The sequence below is a fragment of the Microcaecilia unicolor genome, chromosome 6, assembly GCF_901765095.1.
Source record: "Microcaecilia unicolor chromosome 6, aMicUni1.1, whole genome shotgun sequence".
NCBI lineage: Eukaryota > Metazoa > Chordata > Amphibia > Gymnophiona > Siphonopidae > Microcaecilia > Microcaecilia unicolor.
In genome coordinates this window covers 175752857-175779169 of record NC_044036.1, presented here as the reverse complement: position 1 = coordinate 175779169, position 26313 = coordinate 175752857, and the positions used below count along the sequence as shown (strand labels likewise).

General features: G+C 48.5%; 1 protein-coding gene across 1 annotated transcript in view; it reads left to right on the top strand.

Moving 5' to 3' along the window:
* Positions 1–26313, top strand: part of LOC115472989 (inter-alpha-trypsin inhibitor heavy chain H3-like) — a 179587-nt gene that overhangs the window by 32785 nt on the left and 120489 nt on the right. The window contains 1 exon segment of the mRNA XM_030207558.1: positions 7667–7792. Within this exon segment, the coding sequence (XP_030063418.1) occupies positions 7667–7792 (126 nt within the window).

Genomic DNA, 26313 nt, shown 5'->3' with positions numbered 1-26313 from the left:
ACGTGGCTTGGAGGAGCATGCCGAACCGACACGCCCAACGCCACATCCCGACGGCCTCCTGGCACAGGGGGCGAGATCCGGTGCCCCCCTGCTTGTTGACGTAATACATTGCAACCTGATTGTCTGTCCGAATTTGGATAATTTGACAGGACAGCCGATCTCTGAAAGCCTTCAGTGCGTTCCAGATCGCTCGGAGCTCCAGGAGGTTGATCTGCAGATCCTTTTCCTGGAGGGACCACAGACCCTGAGTGTGGAGCCCATCGACATGGGCTCCCCACCCCAGGCGAGATGCATCCGTCGTCAGCACTTTCGTGGGCTGCGGAATTTGGAATGGGCGTCCCAGGGTCAAATTGGTCCGGATGGTCCACCAGAGCAGTGAAGTGCGGCAACTGGTGGGGAGGCGGATGACATCTTCTAGATTCCCGGTGGCCTGGAACCACTGGGAAGCTAGGGTCCATTGAGCAGATCTCATGTGAAGACGAGCCATGGGAGTCACATGAACTGTGGAGGCCATATGACACAGAAGTCTCAACATCTGCCGAGCTGTGATCTGCTGAGACGCTCTGGTCTGCGAAGCCAGGGTCAAGAGATTGGTGGCCCTCGCTTCGGGAAGGTAGGCCTGAGCTGTCTGGGAATTCAGCAGCGCTCCTATGAATTCCAGAGACTGAGTTGGCTGGAGATGGGACTTTGGGTAATTTATCACAAACCCCAGCAGCTCCAGAAGTTGGATAGTGCACTGCATGGACCGGAGGGCTCCTGCCTCCGAGGTGTTCTTGACCAGCCAATCGTCGAGATATGGGAACACGTGCACTCCCAGCTTGCGTAGATAGGCCGCTACCACCACGAGGCACTTGGTAAACACTCGTGGGGCAGAGGCGAGCCCAAAGGGCAGCACACAATACTGAAAGTGGCGTGCGCCCAGACGGAATCTGAGATACTGTCTGTGAGCTGGCAGTATCGGTATGTGAGTATATGCGTCCTTTAAATCCAGGGAACATAGCCAATCGTTTTTCTGAATCATTGGCAGAAGGGTGCCCAAGGAAAGCATCCTGAACTTTTCTTTGACCAGGAATTTGTTCAGGCTTCTCAGGTCTAGGATGGGACGCATCCCCCCTGTTTTCTTTTCCACAAGGAAGTACCTGGAATAGAATCCCTGCCCTTCCTGCCCGGGTGGTACGGGCTCGACCGCATTGGCGCTGAGAAGGGCGGAGAGTTCCTCTGCAAGTACCTGCTTGTGATGGGAGCTGAAAGACTGAGCTCCCGGAGGACAATTTAGAGGCAGGGAGGCCAAATTCAGGGCGTATCCGCACCGCACTATTTGGAGAACCCACTGATCGGAGGTTATGAGAGGCCACCTTTGGTGAAAAAATTTTAACCTCCCTCCGACCGGCAGATCGTCCGGTACGGACACTTGTAGGGCGGCTATGTTCCCGTGGATCCAGTCAAAAGCCCGTCCCCGGCTTTTGCTGTGGAGGCGCAGGGGGCTGCTTAGGCGCACGCTGTTGACGAGAACGAGCGCGCTGGGGCTGTCCCTGTGCCTGACGAGGCCTTCGGGCCGGCTGGTTGTACCTACGCTTTGCAAAAGAATAGGGTGCAGCCTGCCGTGCCCGGGAAAAACGCCCACCCGTGGGGGCGGGTGCTGAAGGCGCCCGGTGGGAGAGCTTGTCGAGAGCGGTTTCCCGCTGATGCAGTTGGTCCACCATCTGCTCGACCTTCTCACCGAAAATGTTATCCCCCCGGCAAGGGACGTCAGCCAGTCTCTGCTGGGTGCGGTTGTCCAGGTCAGAGGCACGCAGCCATGAGAGCCTGCGCATCACTATACCTTGGGCCGCAGCACGAGATGCCACGTCACAGGTGTCAAAAATCCCCCTGGACAGGAACTTTCTGCACGCCTTCAGCTGCCTGACCACCTCCTGATAAGGCCTGGACTGCTCCGGCGGGAGCTTATCGACCAGGTCCGCCAGCTGTTGCACATTGGTCCGCATGTGGATGCTCATATAGAGCAGGTAAGATTGGATGCGGGTCACGAGCATGGAGGATTGGTAGGCCTTCCTCCCAAATGAGTCCAGAGTGCGAGACTCCCGCCCCGGGGGCGCCGAGGCGGTATCCCTCGAACTCCGTGCCCTCTTGAGAGCAGAATCCACGACCGCTGAGTCATGGGGCAACTGGGGCCGCATGAGCTCTGGGTCAGAGTGGATCCTGTACTGGGACTCTGCTTTCTTGGGAATGGTGGGATTAGTTAGTGGTCGCACCCAGTTCCGGAGCAGCGTCTCCTTCAGGACATTGTGCAGCGGTACCGTGGAGGACTCTCTAGGTGGTGATGGATAGTCGAGGACCTCGAGCATCTCGGCCCTCGGCTCTTCCACAGAGACCACGGGAAAGGGAATGCTTATAGACATATCCCGCACAAAGGAGGCAAAGGAGAGACTCTCAGGAGGTGAGAGCTTCCTCTCCGGTGACGGCGTGGGGTCCGAGGGAAGGCCCGTAGACTCCTCTGAGGAGAAATATCTCGGGTCCTCCTCTTCCCCCCACGAGTCCTCATCCTCGGTATCGGACATTAGCTCATGTAGCTGCGTCCGGTACCGGGCCCGGCTCGACGTCGAGGCACCGAGGTCTCGGTGTCGTCGAGCGGTGGACCCCCGCGCCGGCGGGGACGGAGCTCCCTCCATCGACGTCGACGGGGACTCCACCTGCGTGGCTGTCGAGACCGGCACCGCAAGCGGCGGCGGTGTCGACTGCCCCGGCGCCGGGCTAGAGCTCGCCGGTGCCACAGTCATCGGCGCCGAGGGCGCAAGCACCCCCGGCGCCGGCACAGCCTGGCGCATCAGCCCTTCCAGGATCCCCGGAAGGATGGCTCTGAGGCACTCGTCCAGGCCCGCTGCCGGGAAAGGCGGTGGGGCCGGTAAGGGTGTCGGTGCCGGAAGCTGCTGGGGGCCAGGAGACGGCACCGAGGTGCCGGAACCCCGACGTGTCGGTACCTCCACCACCGACGGAGATCTCTCCTCTCTGCGATGACGCTTCGGCGTCGACTCCTCTTCAGGGTGCACCGAGGGCTCCCGGTGACGGCGCTTCTTGTCTTTTTTCCGGTGCACGTCACCGGTGCCGGAGGGCATGGAGGAGGAGGAGGTCGATCCCCCTCGGTCTCGGGGTACCGGGTCCGACAGGGTTCGGTCCCGTGGCTCACGAGTTGAGGGAGTGACCGGGGCCGACTGCCCACGCGGTCTCTCTACCCCACTCTCGCCGGCGGACCGGCGGGCCGACGGGACCTGTTCTCCTGGGGTCGCTGCCATCGGTGCCGATGTCTCGGGCATCGATACCGGTACCGAAGAACCGGCCTTCGATACCGATGCCGTCGAGGTCGACGTCGAGGGGCCGGCGCAAGTTCCAAAAAGACGGTCCCGCAGAACTTGCCTCGCAACCTGAGTCCGTTTCCGGAGACCGAGACACAAAACGCACGACTTGAGATTGTGCTCCGGCCCGAGGCACTGGAGGCACCAAGCGTGGGTGTCGGTCTGCGAGATCGGCCGGCCGCAGCGACCACACTTTTTAAATCCACTCGGGACCTTCGAGGACATCGACGGAAAAATCGCGTCGGCGAAGTCAAAGTCGGCAATGGTGGCTAAAATCACACCACGAAAATTGTAACTGACCGAGCGGCCACTAGGCCGCAACGAGGCGTCCCCGCTAGAAAGCGAGGGAAAAGAAGGAGCGCGTGCTCCACACGCGCAAAATTCTTTTTTTTTTTTTTTAATAAAAGAGAAAGAAGAAGAAGAAGAGGCCGAACAGGCCAAAAGCGACGATCCGCGTAAACGCGGTCGAAAAAATCCGGCGGCTGAAACGAGAGAGAGGGGAAAACACAACTCTCTCAGTCGCGGAAAAAAAGTAACTGGCGGGAGCGGTCGCGCACGGGCGGGAAGACGGCCGCGCATGCGCGGTGGGCGTGCCCTGCGTGCCGACCGTCCCGCGAAGCTTATTTCCGGTTGGTGGGGGCTGCCGCGGACGTCACCCAGTCGTGAGAACAAGCAGCCTGCTTGTCCTCGGAGAACTCCATGATATACATAAAATTTAGCAACCCTATAAGCATTTATAAAGTCAACTTTTCTTTTGCCTTAAAAATCAGGAGGCCCAGGTACAGTGTAACCAGGACTTCTGAATAATCTGATTCCCTGTCCAGTACAAATTTCTGAGCCCTTTGAGGTGGTGGTCAGAGCCCTCTACAAATCTTTTTCTAACTCCCTGTATGGGTCTTCCTGTAACACTATGGAAGATTGTAGCGTGCTCCACTGTGCTTAATGCAATGCTGGCACTGTCTTGGGCCTGAGGCATTAAGCCTGCTCAGAGATTTCTCTTCACCATCATTGAGACATGGAAAATGATTTCCATACAGGAAAGTTCTTCATGGAGTCAGTTGAATGCATATTTGTAGTGTATTTTAGGTTGTAATTGTTTAATAAGTGCACTGATGGTTAGAGGTCTGTCCTCCTTGGCTGCAGTACAAGTATCTCTCCTTCATGGGCTAAAAGTAGAAAGCCTTTCTGGAAGTCCGCTAGCCAAGATAATGGCTCAGTCCGGCCTTGCAGTAATTGTAGTGTCTGTACAAAACAGGAGCTGGGGCCTTTCAGGCACTCATATATCTGCTGTTATGTGCTTTAGTTCTGTTAGCGCAACGGCAGCCACTAGCATGGCTATGTAAACAGGGGGGTATAATATTTTGGCCAGGCAGAAATGAAATTCAAAAGGAGTCTGGCTATATTTTATTTACATTAGGGGTCCTAAAAGTCCGTCATTCTTACTAATGAAGCGGGTATCTCCTCCGGAACAGATAGCAATGATGTCAGATAGCACTTAATGGTTTTAAAGATACTGCCCAGTGGGCTGTATTTGAGAGTTTAGAAAATTGGATAAAGGTTTGCACAGGGTTTTCTGTGTTTTCTTTTTTCAAAGGAGTCTAGGGCTTAAGATATGAGCATCTGGGACTTTAAGAGAGGAATTAGAACTGAGAGGAACCATTTATTTACTTCATCAAATTTTATTAATTATACATGCATGAGGTAAATTACTAAATAAAATAAAAAAAAATCTTGTTGGGTAGACTGGATGGAGCGTACAGGTCTTTATCTGCCGTCATTTACTATGTTACTAACAGGCTTATTTTCGAAAGAGAAGGACAACCATCTTTCGACACAAATTGCAAGATGGGCGTCCTTCTCACAGGGTCGCCCAAATCGGTATAATCGAAAGCTGATTTTGGGCGTACCCAACTGCTTTCCGTCGTGGGGACGACCAAAGTTCCTGGGGGCGTGTCGGAGGCATAGCAAAGGTGGGACTTGGGCATGCCTAATACATGGGTATCCCTTGACCCATAATGGGAAAAAAAGGGCGTCCCTGATGAGCATTTGGACGACTTTACCTGGTCCTATTTTTCTTACGACCAAGGCTCTAAAAGGTGCCCGAACTGACCAGATGACCATCGGAGAGACTCGGGGATGACCTCCCCTTACTCACCCAGTGGTCACTAACCCCCTCCCACCCTCAAAAAACATCTTTAAAAAATATTTTGTGCCAGTCTCTATGCCAGCCTCAAATGTCATACTCAGGTCTATCATAGCAGTATGCAGGTCCTTGGAGCAGTTTTAGTGGGTGCAGTGCACTTCAGGCAGGCGGACCCAGGCCCATCCCCCCTACCTGTTACACTTGTGGTGGTAAATGTGAGCCCCCCAAAACCCACCAGAAACACACTGTACCTACATGTAGGTGCCCTCCTTCACCTGTAAGGGCTATGGTAGTGGTGTACAGTTGTGGGTAGTGGGTTTTGGGGGGGGGGGGGGTTGGGGGGCTCAGCACACAAGGTAAGGGAGCTATGTACCTGGGAGCATTTTATGAAGTCCACTGTAGTGCCCCCTAGGGTGCCCGGTTGGTGTCCTGGCATGTCAGGGGGACCAGGGCACTACGAATGCTGGCTCCTCCCACGACCAAAGGGCTTGCATTTGTTCGTTTCTGAGATGGGCATCCTTGGTTTCCATTATCGCCAAAAATCAGAAATGACTAAGTCTAGGGACAATCATCTCTAAGGACAACCTAAATGTCAAGATTATTGAAACGAAGGTGGGCATCCATCTTATTTCGATAATATGGGTTTCCCCACCCCTCCACCGGGACGTTTTGCGAGGACATCCTCAGCAAAACGTGAGTGTCCCTTTCGATTATGCCCCTCAACATGTTACTATGTGTCCTGATTAGATTGTAAGTGTGGGAGCCCTTACAGCCTACAAAATAGGTGGCAGTAAAGGCTCATGCGCTCATGGGAAATTAGTGTGGCCTTTAATCAGACACAATCACCCCCAAGTCTTGCTCTTCTTTCATACACAGTAGCACTTCACCCCCTATATTGTACCGTTCCCTTGGACTTTTGTAACCCAAGTACATGACCCTGCATTTCTTAGCATTAAATTTTAGTCGCCAATTTTTTGGACCATTCTTCAAACTTCCTTATGTCGTCCACACCCTCCAGGGTGTCCACCCTATTACAGAGTTTGATATCATCCACAAAGAGACAAGTCCTTCCACAGTATCACTCACAAAGATGTTAAAAAGAGTCGTCCTGAGGACCGACCCCTGCGGTACACCACTACCCTTTGTCTCCTTCCATTTTACCAGTTTTTAACCCAGTCACTTTAGGTTTAGTTATAGAATAATCCTTAGGAGGAACATTGGCACATACGTACGTTTTTGCTAGTATTCTAAATATTTACACATGTAGCTGGTGTGAAATCTTAGTGCCTAGAGTTTTTCTAGATGTGGCACATTCGACACAAAAGAGGCGCAAACAATTTCTAGAGTTAAGATCTCAGGTTCAACAGTTAGGGGGATTATTTTGGCTAAACTTTCCATGTAAATGTGTTATCAAGCTGGATTCTTCTAAGATATATTTTTTATGATCCAGCTCATTTACATGCTTTCTTGGCTTCCAAAAGTACCTCTATGAGTCTTTCTGCTCTTTTAGGGGATCTTTTAGTAAGACGCGCTAGCATTTTTACTTCACATTAAAAATCAAATAGCACTAAATGCTGAGATGCCATTAGTAAAAGATCCCCTTAATTATAACATCCTCACCCTGACAGACTCACTATGATTTGGTGCTTTTATTTTGTGGAATTTTTGTATTTCTTCATACCATGCCTTGGTATTTCCCCTCACACTGTGGACTGTTAATGGATATAGCATTATTTGTTTCATTGCCTAAAGATTATTGTTTCTTTATTGACATCTTATTTGTTTGTTATCCTGTTTTCTATACCAAGTGTTTCCTTGGTTGTATTATATAAATGCATAAATAAAAATAATAATAAAAAAAAATCTTAATACCAACTTCATGGAATTACCCCTCAAGTTGTTTATTTTGTCACATTATTACTAATTCACAACTACTTCAGTAAGCTTCTTTTTTTCTTGGAACAACCTGGATCCATGTATTATTATGAGAGGTACAGAGAAAGTCAATGGTCCTAAGGGCCTTGAACAATTTTCCTCATGTCAAAGAAACCCCGGAGAACCTTCTGGTTCTGATTTGTTTCACTCCCTGATATGTCCTTGGTTTGGTTGTAGAAGGGAGGAGGTTACATTTATTTAACTAAAAGTTTGATTTCAATAAAAATTCTTTTTTCAGGGTCATGTGTCTTTCAAGCCAACAGTTGATCAACAGCGAACATGTGAAAACTGTTCAACTTCTCTGCTGGATGGGGATTTTATTGTAAAATATGATGTGAACCGAGAATCTTCAGGGAATGTTCAGGTAAAATCTATTGGTTTTATGTCCAAAGGAATGAGAATAGGAAGTACTGTGTGATGTTATGTCAGCTTTTTGCTTTGACAGTGCCATAGTAATGACAGAAACCTAAACTCAGCAATGCTTTCCCAATCTTTGGGGTGATACATTCAGGCATGTTGCAAAAGTGAGGTCTCTGAGACCAGAATATCTAAATTGGAATGGCGATACATTGAATGTTATTGGAAGGGATCCTTTTAAGGACAAGGTAGAAATGGTTTCAATGTGTAGGTAAGTTTACTAAATTAGATTATTTTGGGGAGATGGGAAAGAACCCAAGTGGAAGAAAGCTTACTTTATAATCAATGAAAAAAATGTTCCTGTCAGAGATATTGTAATAGATAAAAAAAATGACGTAGAAAAGTGTTGATTTGCAGTTTAAAATGTTTTAAAGATTTTCTTGGTATATGGTCAGACATTCTAACTTCAATAACTTTTTGTCAGTTGCCCAAAGTATTCTATTAATAAATTAGTTCATCCAGACTCAACATAAGGGAATTTAGTACTCTCACAATTTGACATATCCTTTCACCTTCCCCATCCCAGACCTTAACTACTGCCACCACTCACTGCATTCTTACCTTTCAAAGCAGTGGGTTGCTCTGGGCCTTTTGACTTTCCACCCATGATGCCAGGTAGCATCAACATCATTTGCACCCTGCATGTGTGGACTGTGCTATAGATTTCAACCAGGAAACCTATGTTAGAGGCAGTGTTGCTTCACTCATTCCCTAGAAAGTGCTGCCTCCATCAGCACTGTGTATGGATAGCAGCAGGATTCAAGATCACCCTTCGGCTTTGAAAGAGTGAGGAAGCCTAGCATATTGTCAGATGCTTGGAGAGACTGTGGTGAGGTGGTAAGAGGCACCTACATATAAGCATGTACAGTATGCCTACTTGGAGATTCACTCACTTTTATTTATAGGATATCAGAGTAACATGTCAGCCAAGAATTAAGGCATGATCATTTACACCAGCTTTAGAGCTGGTATAAACGATTGTGTCTACTTTGAGAAAGCTTATTGTATTTTATAATCCATGTGTGCCCCACCCGTGCTCTGCCAAGACTTCACCCATAGCAATGCCCACCTACAAGCTATATTCCATCGTATTATAGTGCCATGTTGTAGAATAGCACGGATTATTAACATAGCTGGATTATTAACACAGCCGGATTATTACCATTTACTAATAGTAACACCATCTTTGCAGGTAATATAGGGGGCCTTTTACTAAAGGGCTGGTGCGCAGCAATAGGTTTGCTGCATGCCAATCCGGAATTACTGCCGGGCTACCGCAGCAGCCCAGCGGTAATTCTGTCCCCAGCACATGCTATTTCTGTCACTATGGAAATTTATTTCTGTATTAACTCTGGCAGTAATCGGGCAATGCCATGCACTGCCTGGTTACTAATGGGTTAGCATAGGAGTCCTTATCGCCATCTCACCACACAGCCGTTTCTTCTTTTCGGCCTCTTTACCCTCTGCATTAAAATGGCCTTGGCACAAGGCAAAAAAAAACCCACGTGCTGCCGCTAGTTCAGGGCCCCTTTTACTCAGCTTGATAAAAGGGCCCTGTAGATATTTGTTTGAGGACAGTACAATAAATGGGAACCCAGAACTTACGGGAAAAGCCCTGAAATATACTGGAGATTAGGTATTAGCTTTTTAGGAAAGTGGGTAAAGTTCCTAAATAATTGTGATCTGTGTTCAGATATAGGCCACTGAGTAATCAGAACTAAACATTTGTGCTTTAAGTTTCTGTCAGTTTTGGTGGTTAGACAGGAGTCTTACTTGTTATCAGTGGAGAAAATTGGCTCTCCCTGTGCTGTGAAATTTGAACTGAGCAATTTGGGTTCGCTTCTTCCCTGCACATTCTCTAGGGCTTTAAAATCACTGAAGTCTTGTTGACTGAACTCACAGCTGTTTCTGGTCTCCTGCTTCCATAGTGAGAGCGATTGCTGATGTCAGCAGGAGGTGGCCATAGTAACCAGCCCACTTCTGTGGCATCGCTCCTCAGGTGTTGTGCCGAAGGGGCCTTTGGAGGCCTCTCATCATTGCTATTTCTCTCTATTCTCACCATTTAGGTCTGTTACCATTATTCTAGCTGAATAATAAAATCACAACTGCCTCTTTTTTATTTTGTTTTCATTATGCTTATCACATATTGGCTTTCACACAGACATTGAGTGTTTGTTTCAAAGTGTTCCTTAAAAGATGCTGAGTCCTGCTGTATTGTTTAATTTCTTTTTTCTTTCTATCTAAACACTTAATTCATTCTACTAATGGGTTTGATTCATATTTTGCTATCCCAGTGATATATTCTACAAGATATTATTATCCTTATTTGTTACCAACTTATGACGAAAGGAATCCCTCTGGTTTTGCTTCTAGTTATTTGAACCACAACGATCCAAACATTGTGCCTTCTACTAAACATCATACTAAAAAAGGCTCCAAAACCTTTTGTAATAAATGCCACTTGATTAAAGTCCCACTGATGAGCAACTTTATTTGTTCTTATTTTTCTTTGTCTTTACGTTATGTCAATGCTCTCTGTATATATCGCTGTAATTATTAAAGATACGATAATTGATGCTCAATTTGATTTTGTTATAATCTCTGAAACTTGGCTACACGCAAAAGATGATCCTATTATTCCAGATGTATGCCCACCCAGTTATTCTGTTCTTCATTTCCCTAGAGCTAAAAAAAGGGGAGATGGTTTAGCAATCGTCTATAAATCTTTGAGGTAAAAACGATCTCTGAATTCCAATCTCCTAATCTGGAAATTGATACTTGTTCTGTATCTTGTGATTCTTTATTTAAACCTATCTGCCTTCTAATGTTATATTGTCTTCCTAATTGTTGGAACTTAGTTGAGGCTGATCTTACCAAATTGATCTCCAGTGCATATATTAATAATGATGATATCATTCTCCGAGGACAAGCAGGCTGCTTGTTCTCACTGATGGGTGACGTCCACGGCAGCCCCTCCAATCGGAAACTTCACTAGCAAAGTCCTTTGCTAGCCCTCGCACGCCCGCGCGCACCGCGCATGCGCGGCCGTCTTCCCGCCCGAAACCGGCTCGAGCCGGCCAGTCTTCTTTTGTCCGCACTCGGTACGGTCGTGTTTTCGCCGTGTCGAGCCCCGGAAAGTCGACCTCGCGCGTCCAAATTATTTTTGAGCGTGTTTTTTTCCTTCGGGAAAGCTTTGTTTAAGTCGGGAAGTGCTCCGGAAACCCTACGCCGGGTTTCGTGTCAATCCTCCCCGTACTTCCAGCTTTTTGCCCCGGTAAGTTTTCTTTCGTCGTCGGGGTAGGCCTCTTTTCGGCCTCAGTCGAGATTTTTCTCCCTCTAAATTTTTGGTGCTTCAAATTTCGCCATTTTGGCTTTTGATTTCGCCGGCGTGATTTTTCCGCCCATGACATCGAAGCCTTCCAGCGGCTTCAAGAAGTGCACCCAGTGCGCCCGGGTTATCTCGCTCACTGATCGACACTCGTCGTGTCTTCAGTGTCTGGGGGCCGAGCACCGCCCTCAGAACTGCAGTCTGTGTTCCCTGCTTCAAAGGTGGACTCAGGTAGCGAGACTAGCCCAGTGGAACGTGTTGTTCTCGGGCTCTTCGTCGGCATCGGCACCGGGATCTTCGAGTGCATCGACGTCGTCAGCGTCCAGACCATCTTCCTCGGCCGCCCTTGCATCGAGTGCATCGAGGTATCGGGCCTCTGCATCGGCGCCGAGACATCGGATAGCTGCATCGACGTCGGTGGTACCGGGACCTCGTCTCCTGATGTCGTCGGACGGTGGTGCATCGAGTGGAGTGCAGGTGAGGGCTGTCCATTCCCCTGCTGGTGGCGGTGAGCCCTCGGGTGGGTCTCCTCCTACCCTGAGGGCTCCTGCGGTACAGCCCCCCCGAGATCGACCCTCTTCGGTCTCGGCCCCGAGGAAGCGACGGATGGATTCTACGTCCTCCTCGTCGGTGCCGGGGAGCTCCGGTGACATGCTTCGGAAGAAATCGAAGAAGCATCGACACCGGTCTCCTCCCCGTGTCGGCACCGAGAGCTCTGGGTCGCCGAGGGATTCGGCACCCAGCAGGCATCGGCACCGAGAGGACCGCTCACCCTCTGTTCAAGAGGTGTCGATGCGCTCCACTCTGGACAGCCCGGAACAGCCTCCTCGCCCGGAACAGGTTCTGACGTCGACGCCTGCATCGACCTCTCAGCCTTTTTCTGCAGCCACTCTGAACGAGAGCCTCCGGGCCGTTCTCCCAGAGATTCTGGGAGAGCTGTTGCGCCCTACCCCTCCGGTACCGGCGGTGCTTGCGCCTCCGGTACCGTCGAGCGTGGCGCCGGCTGGCCCATCGCCCAGGTTGAGGTCCCCGACGTCGGTACCGCGTGCGGTGCCGACCGCGGCCACCTCCCAGGAAGGCTCCCCGACTACGTCGGCGGAGGGAGCTTCGCCGATGCGGGCGAGGGAGTCTACCTCTCGACGCCCCCATCGTGGACGTGGTTCCACCGAGTCGAGCAGGGCGAGGTTGCAGACACAGGTTCGGGAACTTGTGTCTGACACCGAGGGTGAGGCCTCGTGGGAGGAAGAGGAAGATCCCAGATATTTCTCTGACGAGGAGTCTGAGGGTCTTCCGTCTGATCCCACTCCCTCTCCTGAAAGGCAGCTTTCTCCTCCTGAGAGCCTGTCTTTCGCTTCCTTTGTCCGGGAGATGTCTACGGCCATCCCCTTCCCGGTGGTTGTGGAGGACGAGCCCAGGGCTGAAATGTTTGAGCTCCTGGACTATCCTTCTCCACCTAAGGAAGCGTCCACTGTTCCCTTGCACCATGTCCTAAAAAAGACATTGCTTGCGAACTGGACAAAACCCTTAACTAATCCCCACATTCCCAAGAAGATCGAGTCCCAGTACCGGATCCATGGGGACCCAGAGCTGATGCGCACTCAGTTGCCTCATGACTCTGGAGTTGTGGATTTGGCCCTAAAGAAGGCTAAGAGTTCTAGGGAACATGCTTCGGCGCCCCCGGGCAAGGACGCTAGAACCTTAGACTCCTTTGGGAGGAAGGCCTACCATTCCTCTATGCTCGTGTCCAAGATCCAGTCTTACCAGCTCTACACGAGCATACACATGCGGAACAATGTGCGGCAGTTGGCGGGCTTGGTTGATGCTCTTCCCCCCGAGCAAGCCAAGCCTTTCCAGGAGGTGGTCAGGCAGCTGAAGGCGTGCAGAAAATTCCTGGCCAGAGGAGTTTATGACACTTTTGATGTTGCGTCCAGGGCCGCTGCTCAAGGTGTGGTGATGCGCAGGCTCTCATGGCTGCGTGCCGCCGACCTGGAGAATAGACTCCAGCAGCGGATTGCGGACTCGCCTTGCCGTGCGGATAACATTTTTGGCGAAAAAGTCGAACAGGTGGTAGAGTCTCTCCACCAGCGGGACACCGCATTCGACAAGTTCGCCCGCCGGCAGCCTTCAGCTTCTACCTCTACAGGTAGACGATTTTTCGGGGGAAGGAAGACTGTTCCCTATACTTCTGGCAAGCGTAGGTACAATCCTCCTTCCCGACAGCCTGCGGCCCAGGCTAAGCCCCAGCGCGCTCGCTCTCGTCAGCAGCGTGCGCCTCAGCAAGGCCCCGCGGCTCCCCAGCAAAAGCAAGGGGCGAGCTTTTGACTGGCTCCAGCAGAGCATAGCCGACATCCAAGTGTCAGTGCCGGGCGACCTGCCAGTCGGAGGGAGGTTGAAAGCTTTTCACCAAAGGTGACCTCTCATAACCTCCGATCAGTGGGTTCTCCAAATAGTCCGGCAAGGATACACCCTCAATTTGGCCTCAAAACCTCCAAATTGTCCACCGGGAGCTCAGTCCTACAGCTTCCAGCACAAGCAGGTACTTGCAGAGGAACTCTCCGCCCTTCTCAGCGCCAATGCGGTCGAGCCCGTGCCATCCGGGCAAGAAGGGCTGGGATTCTATTCCAGGTACTTCCTTGTGGAAAAGAAAACAGGGGGGATGCGTCCCATCCTAGACCTAAGGGCCCTGAACAAATATCTCGTAAAAGAAAAGTTCAGGATGCTTTCCCTGGGCACCCTTCTCCCCATGATTCAGCAAAACGATTGGCTATGCTCTCTGGACTTGAAGGATGCCTACACACACATCCCGATACTGCCAGCTCACAGACAGTATCTGCGATTTCAGCTGGGCACACGCCACTTCCAGTACTGTGTGCTACCCTTTGGGCTCGCCTCTGCGCCCAGGGTGTTCACAAAGTGCCTAGCTGTGGTAGCAGCGGCGCTTCGCAGGCTGGGGGTGCACGTGTTCCCATATCTCGACGATTGGCTGGTGAAGAACACATCCGAGGCAGGAGCCCTGCAGTCCATGCAGATGACTATTCGCCTCCTGGAGCTACTGGGGTTTGTGATAAATTACCCAAAGTCCCATCTTCTCCCAGTGCAGAAACTCGAATTCATCGGAGCCCTGCTGGATTCTCGGACGGCTCGCGCCTATCTCCCAGAGACGAGGGCCAACAACCTGTTGTCCCTCGTCTCACGGGTGCGAGCGTCCCAGCAGATCACAGCTCGGCAGATGTTGAGATTGCTGGGCCATATGGCCTCCACAGTTCATGTGACTCCCATGGCCCGCCTTCACATGAGATCTGCTCAATGGACCCTAGCCTCCCAGTGGTATCAGGCCGCTGGGGGTCTAGAGGACGTGATCCACCTGTCCACGAGTTTTCTCGAATCCCTGTTGTGGTGGACGATTTGCTCCAATTTGACTCTGGGACGTCCCTTCCAAATTCCTCAGCCACAAAAGTGCTGACCACGGATGCGTCTCTCCTGGGATGGGGAGCTCATGTCGATGGGCTTCACACCCAAGGAAGGTGGTCCCTCCAAGAACGCGATCTACAGATCAATCTTCTGGAGTTGCGAGCGATCTGGAACGCTCTGAAGGCTTTCAGAGATCGGCTGTCCCACCAAATTATCCAAATTCAGACAGACAATCAGGTTGCCATGTACTATGTCAACAAGCAGGGGGGCACCGGATCTCGCCCCCTGTGTCAGGAAGCCGTCAGCATGTGGCTCTGGGCTCGCCGTCAAGGCATGGTGCTCCAAGCCACATATCTGGCAGGCGTAAACAACAGTCTGGCCGACAGGTTGAGCAGGATTATGCAACCTCACGAGTGGTCGCTCAATTCCCGTGTGGTGCGACAGATCTTCCAGGCGTGGGGCACCCCCCTGGTGGATCTCTTCGCATCTCAAGTGAACCACAAGATCCCTCAGTTCTGTTCCAGGCTTCAGGCCCACGGCAGACTGGCGTCGGATGCCTTCCTCCTGGATTGGGGGGAAGGTCTGCTGTATGCTTATCCTCCCATACCTCTGGTGGGGAAGACTTTGTTGAAACTCAAGCAAGACCGAGGCACCATGATTCTGATTGCTCCTTTTTGGCCGCGTCAGATCTGGTTCCCTCTTCTTCTGGAGTTATCCTCCGAAGAACCGTGGAGATTGGAGTGTTTTCCGACCCTCATCACGCAGGACGAGGGGGCTCTTCTGCATCCCAACCTCCAGTCTCTGGCTCTCACGGCCTGGATGTTGAGGGCGTAGACTTTGCCTCTTTGGGTCTGACGGAGGGTGTCTCCCGCATCTTGCTTGCTTCCAGGAAAGACTCCACTAAGAGAAGTTACTTCTTTCATTGGAGGAGGTTTGCCGTCTGGTGTGACAGCAAGGCCCTAGATCCTCGCTCTTGTCCTACACAGACCCTGCTTGAATACCTTCTGCACTTGTCTGAGTCTGGTCTGAAGACCAACTCCGTAAGGGTTCACCTTAGTGCAATCAGTGCATACCATTACCAAGTGGAAGGTAAGCCGATCTCAGGACAGCCTTTAGTTGTTCGCTTCATGAGAGGTTTGCTTTTGTCAAAGCCCCCTGTCAAGCCTCCTACAGTGTCATGGGATCTCAATGTCGTTCTCACCCAGCTGATGAAACCTCCTTTTGAGCCACTGAATTCCTGCCATCCGAAGTACTTGACCTGGAAGGTCATTTTCTTGGTGGCAGTTACTTCGGCTCGTAGAGTCAGTGAGCTTCAGGCCCTGGTAGCCCAGGCCCCTTACACCAAATTTCATTACAACAGAGTAGTCCTCCGCACTCACCCTAAGTTTCTGCCAAAGGTCGTGTCGGAGTTCCATCTGAACCAGTCAATTGTCTTGCCAACATTCTTTCCCCGTCCTCATTCCTGCCCTGCTGAACGTCAGCTGCACACATTGGACTGCAAGAGAGCATTGGCCTTCTACCTGGAGTGGACACAGCCCCACAGACAGTCCGCCCAATTGTTTGTTTCTTTTGATCCCAATAGGAGGGGAGTGGCTGTAGGGAAACGCACCATATCCAATTGGCTAGCAGATTGCATTTCCTTCACTTACGCCCAGGCGGGGCTGGCTCTTGAGGGTCATGTCACGGCTCATAATGTTCGAGCCATGGCTGCGTCGGTAGCCCACTTGAAGTCAGCCTCCATTGAAGAAATTTGCAAAGCTGCGACGTGGTCATCTGTCCACACATTCACATCTCATTACTGCCTGCAGCAGGATACCCGACGCGACAGTCGGTTCGGGCAGTCAGTTCTTCAGAACCTGTTTGGGCTTTAGGATCCAACTCCACCCCCCGAGGGCCCTGTTTGTTCTGTTCCAGGCTACACTCTCAGTTAGTTGGTAAATTTTTTAGGTCAATCTCAGTTATGTCCTCGCCGTTGCAAGGCCCAATTGACCAATGTTGTTGTTTTGAGTGAGCCTGGGGGCTAGGGATACCCCATCAGTGAGAACAAGCAGCCTGCTTGTCCTCGGAGAAAGCGAATGCTACATACCTGTAGAAGGTATTCTCCGAGGACAGCAGGCTGATTGTTCTCACCAACCCGCCCGCCTCCCCTTTGGAGTTGTGTCTTCCCTTGAAGTGTATTGTCTTGCTACATACTGGACTGGCCGGCTCGAGCCGGTTTCGGGCGGGAAGACGGCCGCGCATGCGCGCGAGGGCTAGCAAAGGACTTTGCTAGTGAAGTTTCCGATTGGAGGGGCTGCCGTGGACGTCACCCATCAGTGAGAACAATCAGCCTGCTGTCCTCGGAGAATACCTTCTACAGGTATGTAGCATTCGCTTTATGCTTGGAGATCTTAATTTACATCTTGAAAACATTACCAACAAATGCACCAAGAATTTCCTAGAACTCCTTAATGTTTGGCAATTTTTGCTTTTCAACGGAATGTCCTGTCATGTAAAAGGTCATCAATTAGATATATTAGCAATGAAATTTACAGACCCAACTACTTTTTTCATCTCAGATTTTCATTGGACCCCAATACCTTGGTCAGATCACAGTAGCCTCTTTTTTAAATTGCACTGGAAGGAAATTAATTGTCATTCCAAATCCCAAAATTTCTTATATTCCTTCAAAAGTAGAGGCAAAATTGACCTTTTAAAATTCTGGTCCAATGAGTCATTCAGTACATTACTTACCTCAAACCCTTCCTTGAATTTCATTCAGCAATAGAATGATACTTGTAAAGCAGTCCTTGACGTTATTGCACCTGTGACTGTCAAATCTCGTCTGAAAAGATTATCTCTTTGGTTCAATGATGATCTTTTACAAATGAAATGGAAATGCAGGAGACAGGAGAGAATTTTGGCTAAGGTGAAATCCACTGAACAATGGATCGCTTGGAAAAAACATTTGAAAATCTGCAAAGGTATGATCTCCAAAGTGAAAACCTCCTACTATTCCAAATTCATTGGTGATACAGTAGTCAACCCAAGGAAACTTTACTTATTAGTTAATAGTTTATTAGACACTCAACTAACAACCAATTCATCAAATTCTACACCTGCTGCTGACCATCAGGCTACTTATTTTTAATAAAAAAATAGCAAAAATCAGACTAGAAAACAATACCCCTTCATCTATAGACTATTTCCTCTATTTACATGATTCTTTACTGCCTCATTCTCAAGCAGATAGAATGAGGTCTGTTTTTCATCCAGTCATTACTGATCAGGTCAGTCGCAAATATACAAATTCACATTTTGTGCTTGATACATACCCTACTTATCTCCTCAAGTCGGCTCCTGATTTATTCTTATATCATTTGCACTCAAATCTTAATTTGATGTTGTCTCAAGGTTTCTTTCCCTCTGACAATGGCAATGTTATTTTGACTCCTATACCTAAAAATACCCAAACTAACCTAAGTTTAGTTTCCAACTATAGACCAGTAGCCTCAATTCCTCTTCTTGTTAAAGTAATGGAAGGACTTGTCATACACCAATTTATGGAGTATCTCCAGCTTCATGCCATTTTGCATAGTTCACAATCTGGTTTTAGGCCCTCTTACAGTACAGAAACTGTGCTTAGCTAACTTTAGGAGAGAATTAAGTTTTGGCAACAAAATATTGATACTTTGATCTATCCAGTGCCTTTGATACTGTTGATCATAATATTGTTTTAAATATTCTTGACTATTACTTAATCTGTGGAGTTGTCCTGAAATGGTTTTCTGGCTTCTTAAGATCTAGGTCGTATCAAGTCAAATAATCAGGTGTATTTTCTTCCACTTGGTCTCCTGTCTGTGGGGTCCCTCAGGGTTCCCCTCTTTCCCCCATCTTGTTTAACATTATGATGATACCTCTTGGTCATCTTTTAGAAAAACATGGTCTTTTGACATACATATATGCTGATGATGTCACCATATTATACCCCATTCTGTAAGGAATTACTTGATATAACTCACATGATTAGTCTACTTAATACCAAACACAGGGTAAATTCTCAATAATTAGTCACAGTGTGTCAAAATATCAATACTGCTTGACTAATACACTCTATTTTTTTCTTTTCCTTAAATATACTACAAACACATTACTGTGTGCATTAATCTGGTCGGGCACAGGGGAGGAATTGTGTTTATTTTTGGACCTAAATAAATGTGACTCCAACATTCAATTTGAAGTACATTCTCAAGGCAACACAGTGCAGTTTTTGGATATTAATGTGGACTATGTACATGACTAATTTGTTACCAGTACCTATCGAAAACCCACTGATAGGAATACTATCTTGCAATTTAATAGTCATCATCCTAGACAGTTAAAAGAAAGTATCCCTATGGGACAGTTTCTACGCATGAAAAGGTTATGTTCAACTGACACTTATTTTAGGAGTCAGGGCCAGGATTTGTCTAATAGATTTCTTTTTTTTTTAACTTATAAATTTTTATTGAAACAGCATCTCAGATACAGCGTAGAGCTTCTGGCTCTGAACAGATTACAACTTATCTTTTATCTTAACTCTTATCCTGACAAAACCATTTATCCCCCCTTTCCCCCCCTCCCCCCTCCCACCCCTCTATTCCCTCTTTACCTCTCTCCCCAACAGTCCGATTACCCCCTACTCTTTGTTTCCCCCACCCTTTGTCCCCTTTATGTCCTCTAGATGTGTCCATTCTGGCGCCACAGGATTGTATCTACCCCTGTGTCTGTCTGTCAGTTTTTCCAGTTCTATGATGGTTCTAAATTTATCCAACCATTTGTAAATTGTTGGCCCTTTATTCTTCTTCCAGTGCATCGCTAAGGTGGTTTTTGCTGCTGCCAATCCCATTCTTTTAAATCTCTGTTGCCATCTCCCTCCTCTCTGGTTCCCCCACCCCAGGAGGCACCATTTAGGATCACATGGAAATGTACCTTCTAAAGCCTCTGACAACCTGTCCGTTATGTCCTTCCAATAGGGCTGAATCAAAGTACATTCCCACCAGATATGAAAAAATGTTCCCGTCTCCCTTCCACATCTCCAACATTCATCAGAAGCCCTGGGGCACAATTTTTTTATTCTGTCGGGCATATAGTACCATCTGCTCAGTACTTTGTATGCATTTTCTTTAATTAACACACACATTGAGGCCTTCTTGACTTCCAAACATATCCTCCTCCATTCTGCCTCAGTTACTCCCTGGTTCAAATCCTTTTCCCATGCCTCCATATAGGACAGTTTCATGAATCTCTGACCCCTTAGGTGGTCATCCAGCTTATTTTCGAAAGAGAAAAACGCCTATAGTGCGACCTAAATCAGGAGATAGATGTTTGTCTCGCAAAGGCGCCCAAATCGGTATAATCGAAAGTCGATTTTGGGTGTTTCCAACTGCACTCCGTCGCAGAAACGAATAAAGTTGACGGGGGGGTGTCGGAGGCGTGGTGGAGGCAGAACTGGGGCGTGGTTATCAGCCGAGGAGAGATGGGTGTCTTTAGCTGATAATCGAAAAAAAAAGTGTTTTGACCACGATTTTGGGTCACTTTTTTTGGACCCTTTTTTTTTTCACGAACAAGTCCCAAAAAAGTGCTCCAACTGCCCAGATGACCACTGGAGGGAATCGGGGATGACCTCCCTGGACTCCCCCAATGGTCACTAACCCCCTCCCACCAAAAAAACCCCACTTTAAAAACATTTTTCCAGCCTGTATGCCAGCCTCAAATGCCGTACTCACCTCCATGACAGCAGAATGTGTTCGATCCTCTCACAGCCTTTCCCTGGGTCAGATGTGGCTCTCGGGTGCAGTACAGGGTCATATCAGCATTGCATTGTGGTGGGTGTAGGGTATTGGGCTCCGTGAATTTATTAGCTTGTGTTACAGTCACACGATGTTGGTAGTTGGTAGGCTCTTCTCCCATGGTGCTTTTCCCCCTGCCTACTGGGTCAGAGTGTGCCCTGTTGTGTTTCCTGTTGTAGTCCATGAGGTAGTGGCCATTTTTGTAAGCCAGTTTTAGTTCCCTTTCCTGTGTTAGCCAGGTTACAGAACTTAGTTCTTACCTTGAATGTGGCTGAAAGAGGGCATTGTACAGCATTCTGCCAGCTCTGACCTACTGCTCATCTCAGTACCAGGGAGACTCGTTGCTAGTGGGGCACAACCTCTGATCTGCAGTTAACTGTGAGTAAAGGCGGTTATTCCAATAAAGGACGTTTTCGGAGAGATTAGTCTTCAGGTGTCAACTGGTGTGCCAATGTTATATAGCAGCAACCAGTCCTAGAGGCCTGCGTGTATGTAGGTCCCTGGAGCACTTTTAGTGGGTACCGCAGTGCACTTCAGCCACGTGGCCCCAGGCCCATCCCCCCCACCTGTAACACTTGTGCTGGTAAATGGGAGGCCTCCAAAACCCACTGTACCCACATGTAGGTGCCCCCTTCACCCCTAAGAGCTATGGTAGTGTTGTACATTTGTTGGTAGTGAGTTTTGGGGGAGGGGGGTTGGGAGCTCAGCACCCGTGGTAAGGGAGCTATGCATGTGGGAGCTTTTTCTGAAGTCCACTGCACTGACCTAGGGTGCCCAGTTGGTGTCCTGGCATATCAGGGGGGCCAGTGTACTACCAATCCTGGCCCCTCCCATGACCAAATGGCTCGGATTAGGACGTTTTTGAGCTGGGTGTTTTTAGTTTCCATTATTGCTAAAAAAAAAACGCCCAGCTCAAAAACATCCATTTTTTCAAAAATACGGTTCGGCACGCCCCTTCATGGACCCGTTCTCGGAGATAAACGCCCATGGAGATAGGCGTTTCCGTTCGATTATGCCCCTCCACATATCCTTGAGAGTCCTTTCCCCCACTGGTCTATGTCTCCCCATACTTTTTCAAATGCCTCATATTCCTTAGTTTCCTCCCTTGCCCATTTCTCTGTTGTGATTTATTTTTATTTTTTTTAATTTTTGTTACATTTGTACCCCGCGCTTTCCCACTCATGGCAGGCTCAATGCAGCTTACATATAATATACAGGTACTTATTTGTACCTGGGGCAATGGAGGGTTAAGTGACTTGCCCAGAATCACAAGGAGCTGCCTGTGCCTGAAGTGGGAATCGAACTCAGTTCCTCAGTTTCCCAGGACCACTAGGCCACTCCTCCATAAAATGTTTGACCTGCATGAATGCATAAGAGTCAGACTCTGGTATCCCATACATTTCCTGTAGCTCCCTGAACGTCCTAAGTCTTCCCTCATCCATGAAATCGTGAAATCGTATTAACTCCTTTTGAAACCATGTTTGGAACACTTTACTCTCCCTTCCCCCCGGGAACCCTGGTTCCTGTATGAGCCATGCGTAAGTGGATCTATTCTCTGTCCCCCTCACCTTCCTTTTTAACATTCCCCACACAGTTAGGAGATGTGATACGAAAGGATTCAACGTTAATTCCTTGTATGTCTGCTCTGGTAGCGAGGCCCACAGCAATCCCTCTAGCTGTCCTTCCCTAACAAAAATTTGCTCTAGCCTAGTTACTGGAGATAAGTCTACCTTGCTCCACTCCGCTATCTGCTTTAGTTGTGCTGCCCAGTAATACCATTGTATATTTGGCATTCCTCTCCCCCTCTCTTCTATCTTCCCCCCACATAATTCTTCGTGACAGCCTAGCTGGTCTGCCCGCCCACCAATTGTAACTTTAATATTTCCCTTTTAGGGACTGGTGTCGGTAGTGTCTGAAATAGAAAGAGTAGTCTGGGCAGGATATTCATTTTTACTACTACTATTCTCCCCCACCATAAGAGCCAATTATTCTTCCATTTGTTCAAATCCCTTCTCACATTTCTGAGGAGAGGTGTATAGTTTAAGGAATAGAGGTTATTCAGATCTTTTGGTATTTTGATACCCAAATACCGGAAACTGTGATCCGTCACTTTAAAGGGGAAGGCTTGTTTCAGCTGCTCCAGCTCTGCCTCCGTGATGGTGATCCCCATCATCTCAGATTTGTCATAATTTACTGAAAAACCCGCCACTTTTCCATATAAGCCTAGCTCCCTTATTATGATAGGCAACGTCAGTATTGGCTGGGAGACATAAAAAAGAATGTCATCAGCAAACAGGGCTATTTTATGTTCATGACCCCCCAGTCTCTCCTCTGATGTCCCTAAGAGTTCTTATTCTCAGTGCCAGAGGTTCAATGGAAATGGCAAATAACAGGGAGGAAAGAGGGCACCCCATCTTGTTCCCCTTTCTATTGGGAAATACTCCAAATAGCCTCCATTAACTTTTATTCTAGCAACTGGGAGTGTATACATACCCTTCACCCATTCTATGAATGCTCCTCCCATTCCCATAGCCCTCATCACTTCCCACAGGTATTCCCACGCTACCCTGTCAAATGCTTTCTCCGCATCTACTGCTAGTAATGTCAGTGAGTCCTCCCTTCTCTGTGCCCTCCATGTTATATTTAAAGTGCGACGGATATTGTCTGCCACATATCTGTTGGCTATAAACCCTGATTGATCCTCGTGGATAAGATTGGGCATTACTCTCCCCAAGCGATCCGCCATGACCTTAGCCAAGATTTTTACATCGATGTTCAGCAGGGATATCGGCCTGTATGATCCGCATACTGCTGGATCTCTCCCTGGTTTTAGTAGGACCGAGATCCCTGCTTCACGCATACTTGGCGGCACTCCATTTCCCCCCAGATTTGCATTGCCCACCCTTACTAACAAGGGTGCCAGTTCTTTCCCAAATACTTTTAATATTTTCCTGTGTATCCATCGAGGCCCAGAGCCTTCCCCACTTTTAACCCTTTAATGACTCTGAGGACCTCCTGTGCTGTTATTTCTGGCTCCAACTCTGCTTTGTGGGCACTCATAATTCTCTTAATATCTAACTCCTGTAGATATTCTTGCATCTCTCCTTGGGAGGCCACTTCCCCTTTGGAATACAAATTTGTGTAGAACTGTACAAATTGCTTACATATATCACTATCCTGGTGTAATAACTCGTCCCATGCACTTTTAATTTTTCTGATCATATTCTTTGTCTCAAGCTTCTCGCTAACATTGCTAAATTCAAAGAATTTTTGTTGCATCAATCTCCTATTATATTCCATCTTTCTCAGTTGTATTCTTTTGCAGTGCTGTTCTGCAGTCTAACAACTCTAAATGTCTGTGGGTCTTCTTTTTCTTGGTGCTTTGCCTCTAACTGCGCTAATGTCTGTCTTATTAGCAACTCATGTGCCTCTCGTTCTTTTTTGTTTTGGGCCCCCATTCGTATGAGATGCCTTCTGACTACTGCCTTGAGGGTGTCCCACAGAATCCCCTCTGACACCTCCCCATTATCGTTAACTTGCAAATATTCTTTTACTATGTTCCGCACCTCTTGACAGTCCTTCTCTTCTGCTATTAAAGTTTCATTTAGCCTCCATACTTTACCCCTTATCTCTTTTCCCAATTTACCCACTACCACCCACACTGGGGCATGATCAGATGCATGTATACTTTCAATCTCAGTTTCCTTTATTGCCCCCCACAGTGACCGACTGCACCATATTGCATTGATCCTGGTATTTGTCTGCTGTGCATGAGAATAGAATGAATATGTCTTCTGTCTGGGGTGCTGTAATCTCCAGACATCCACCAGGTCTGTCATTAATTTGAGAAATTTGCCTCTGTGTTGTCGGGTTCCCCCATCCCGTCCCATAGAGTGATCTAAGTTTGAGGCCGTAAAGTTGAAATCGCCCCCCAAAATTATCTGTCCCCTCCCAAATAGGCCTAGTTCCAGTATTATGGTTTCAAAAAAGGCACCTTGCCCACCATTGGGGGCATACATATTAATAAGTGTAATGTGTTGTTCTCCAATTTTCCCTTTAACCGCTAGACATCTTCCCTCTTTCCCTTTATATGTTTCTTCCTGGACAAATCTTAAGTGTGCTTTTACATAAATAGCTAGTCCCCCCATTCCCCCCCCCCTTGCCAAAAGAAAGCATTCCCCCAGTTGTTTATACCGTATCAAGGATTCATTTTGTTTCCTAATATGGGTTTCCTGTAACATAATCACATCTCACTGCAACCTTTTTAGCTCTTTAAATTTAATGCTCCATTTCCCAGGGTTATTCAGATCATTGACATTCCATGATCCTACCTGTAACCCTCCCCCCTTTTTCCCTTTACCCTCGCCCCTCCCCCTCCCTGTCCCCCCCTGCATCTGGCTCTGGTCCCTCTTAGCCAGATCTATCCCTGAGGAATTGAGCCCACGCCAGAGACCCGCCCCCCTTATTCAACTCCCCCATTGCTGCCCCCCTGCATCAATGTCTCCTGTTATAGTCCCTTACCCATCCAACGCCTCCCCCTTACAGTTGTCAACATTCAGTCTGTAAATGGCGTTGTCATCTTTGTGGCCCTGCTGCTTCGCCTGCCACCATTCTCAGTCCACTCCTCTCACTTTCTATCCGTGACCATCCACTTTCAGGGACCCGTGTTCCTTCGCTCCTTGCACTTTGTTCCATCCCTCTTTGCCTGTCTTAGGGCTTGGTGTCCGCTGTCTATGTTCCTTCTCCGCTGTGTTTGGTAAATCCGTGCAGCCCATGTCCTTCAGTATCTTCCATGCACCTTCCACTGTCAGGAGCCTCCGGGTCTTTCCTCCCACTGTGACTTGCATTCCTAATGGGTATAGCCACCTGTATCTCAGTCCCGCTTTTTGCAGATATCGAGTTATCTCCTTGAACTCTCTCCTTCTCTGTAGTGTCTTTCTTGCCAGGTCTTGGAACACCTGTGGCTTGCAATTTTTCCAGGCAATCTCACCCAGGCCCCGGACTTTTTTCCAGACCGCCTCCTTAACTCCAAACTCGTGGAAACAGACCACAATGTGGGGAGACAAGATGGCTGATCAGAGCAGACGGAGGTGACTGAGCTCCTTACTTACCAGGCTTTTGCTCGTTAGGAGTTCCGCGTCTTTCCGTGCAGGACATGGGGAAGCGGAAAGGAAAACCCAAGGCGTTGGCCTCCTTACCCCCTGGGAGTGTTCCCTCCTCGCGACAAACGGTCTTGGAACAATTTGGGGTTCAGCCGCTGATCATGCGGCAACCCACTTCAGAGCGCTCCGCTGTAACAACCTCGGAGATCAGCGATGAGGTGGTTTCGCTTAGCCTGCCTGGGAACATCAATCCTCCTCAACCAGGAAGTAAACTGACCCCATCGGTGAGAGCAGAAGAGACGCCCGAAGTGGTTGACATCTCGCTGCCCTCAGGAGGCTTCGACGTAGGTCTTTCCCCAATTGGAGCGGAACAGCAAAGGGGTTTGGTTACTTCTACCCCCTCTCCGGTGGGAGTTACTCTGGTATTATTGGAGGTAAAAAAGCCAAAAGTTCTGACTTTAGACGCACTATGGGATGTTATCCAGGGAATGAATGTTCTGCTTTCTCAAGTTACTCGTGATTTTTCTCAAGATATTGATAAATTAAAACAGAAGCAAAATCAACTTGTGGACAATTTTCAAACCCAAGAAGTGCAAATTGATTCATTGAGAACTGAACTTTCTACCTTAAAAATTTTTGCTGGGAATGTGGCAAAGGACAGAGAGATTCTCGCACGGAAGCTAGAATTTCTCGAGAATCAAGGGAAAAAAATAACCTGCGTTTTATTAATTTCCCAAAGCCGCCATTAATCCCAGCTATGGACATGTTGAGGAAGTATTTTAGAGAAATATTAGGTGTACCAGCGGAGGGATTTCCA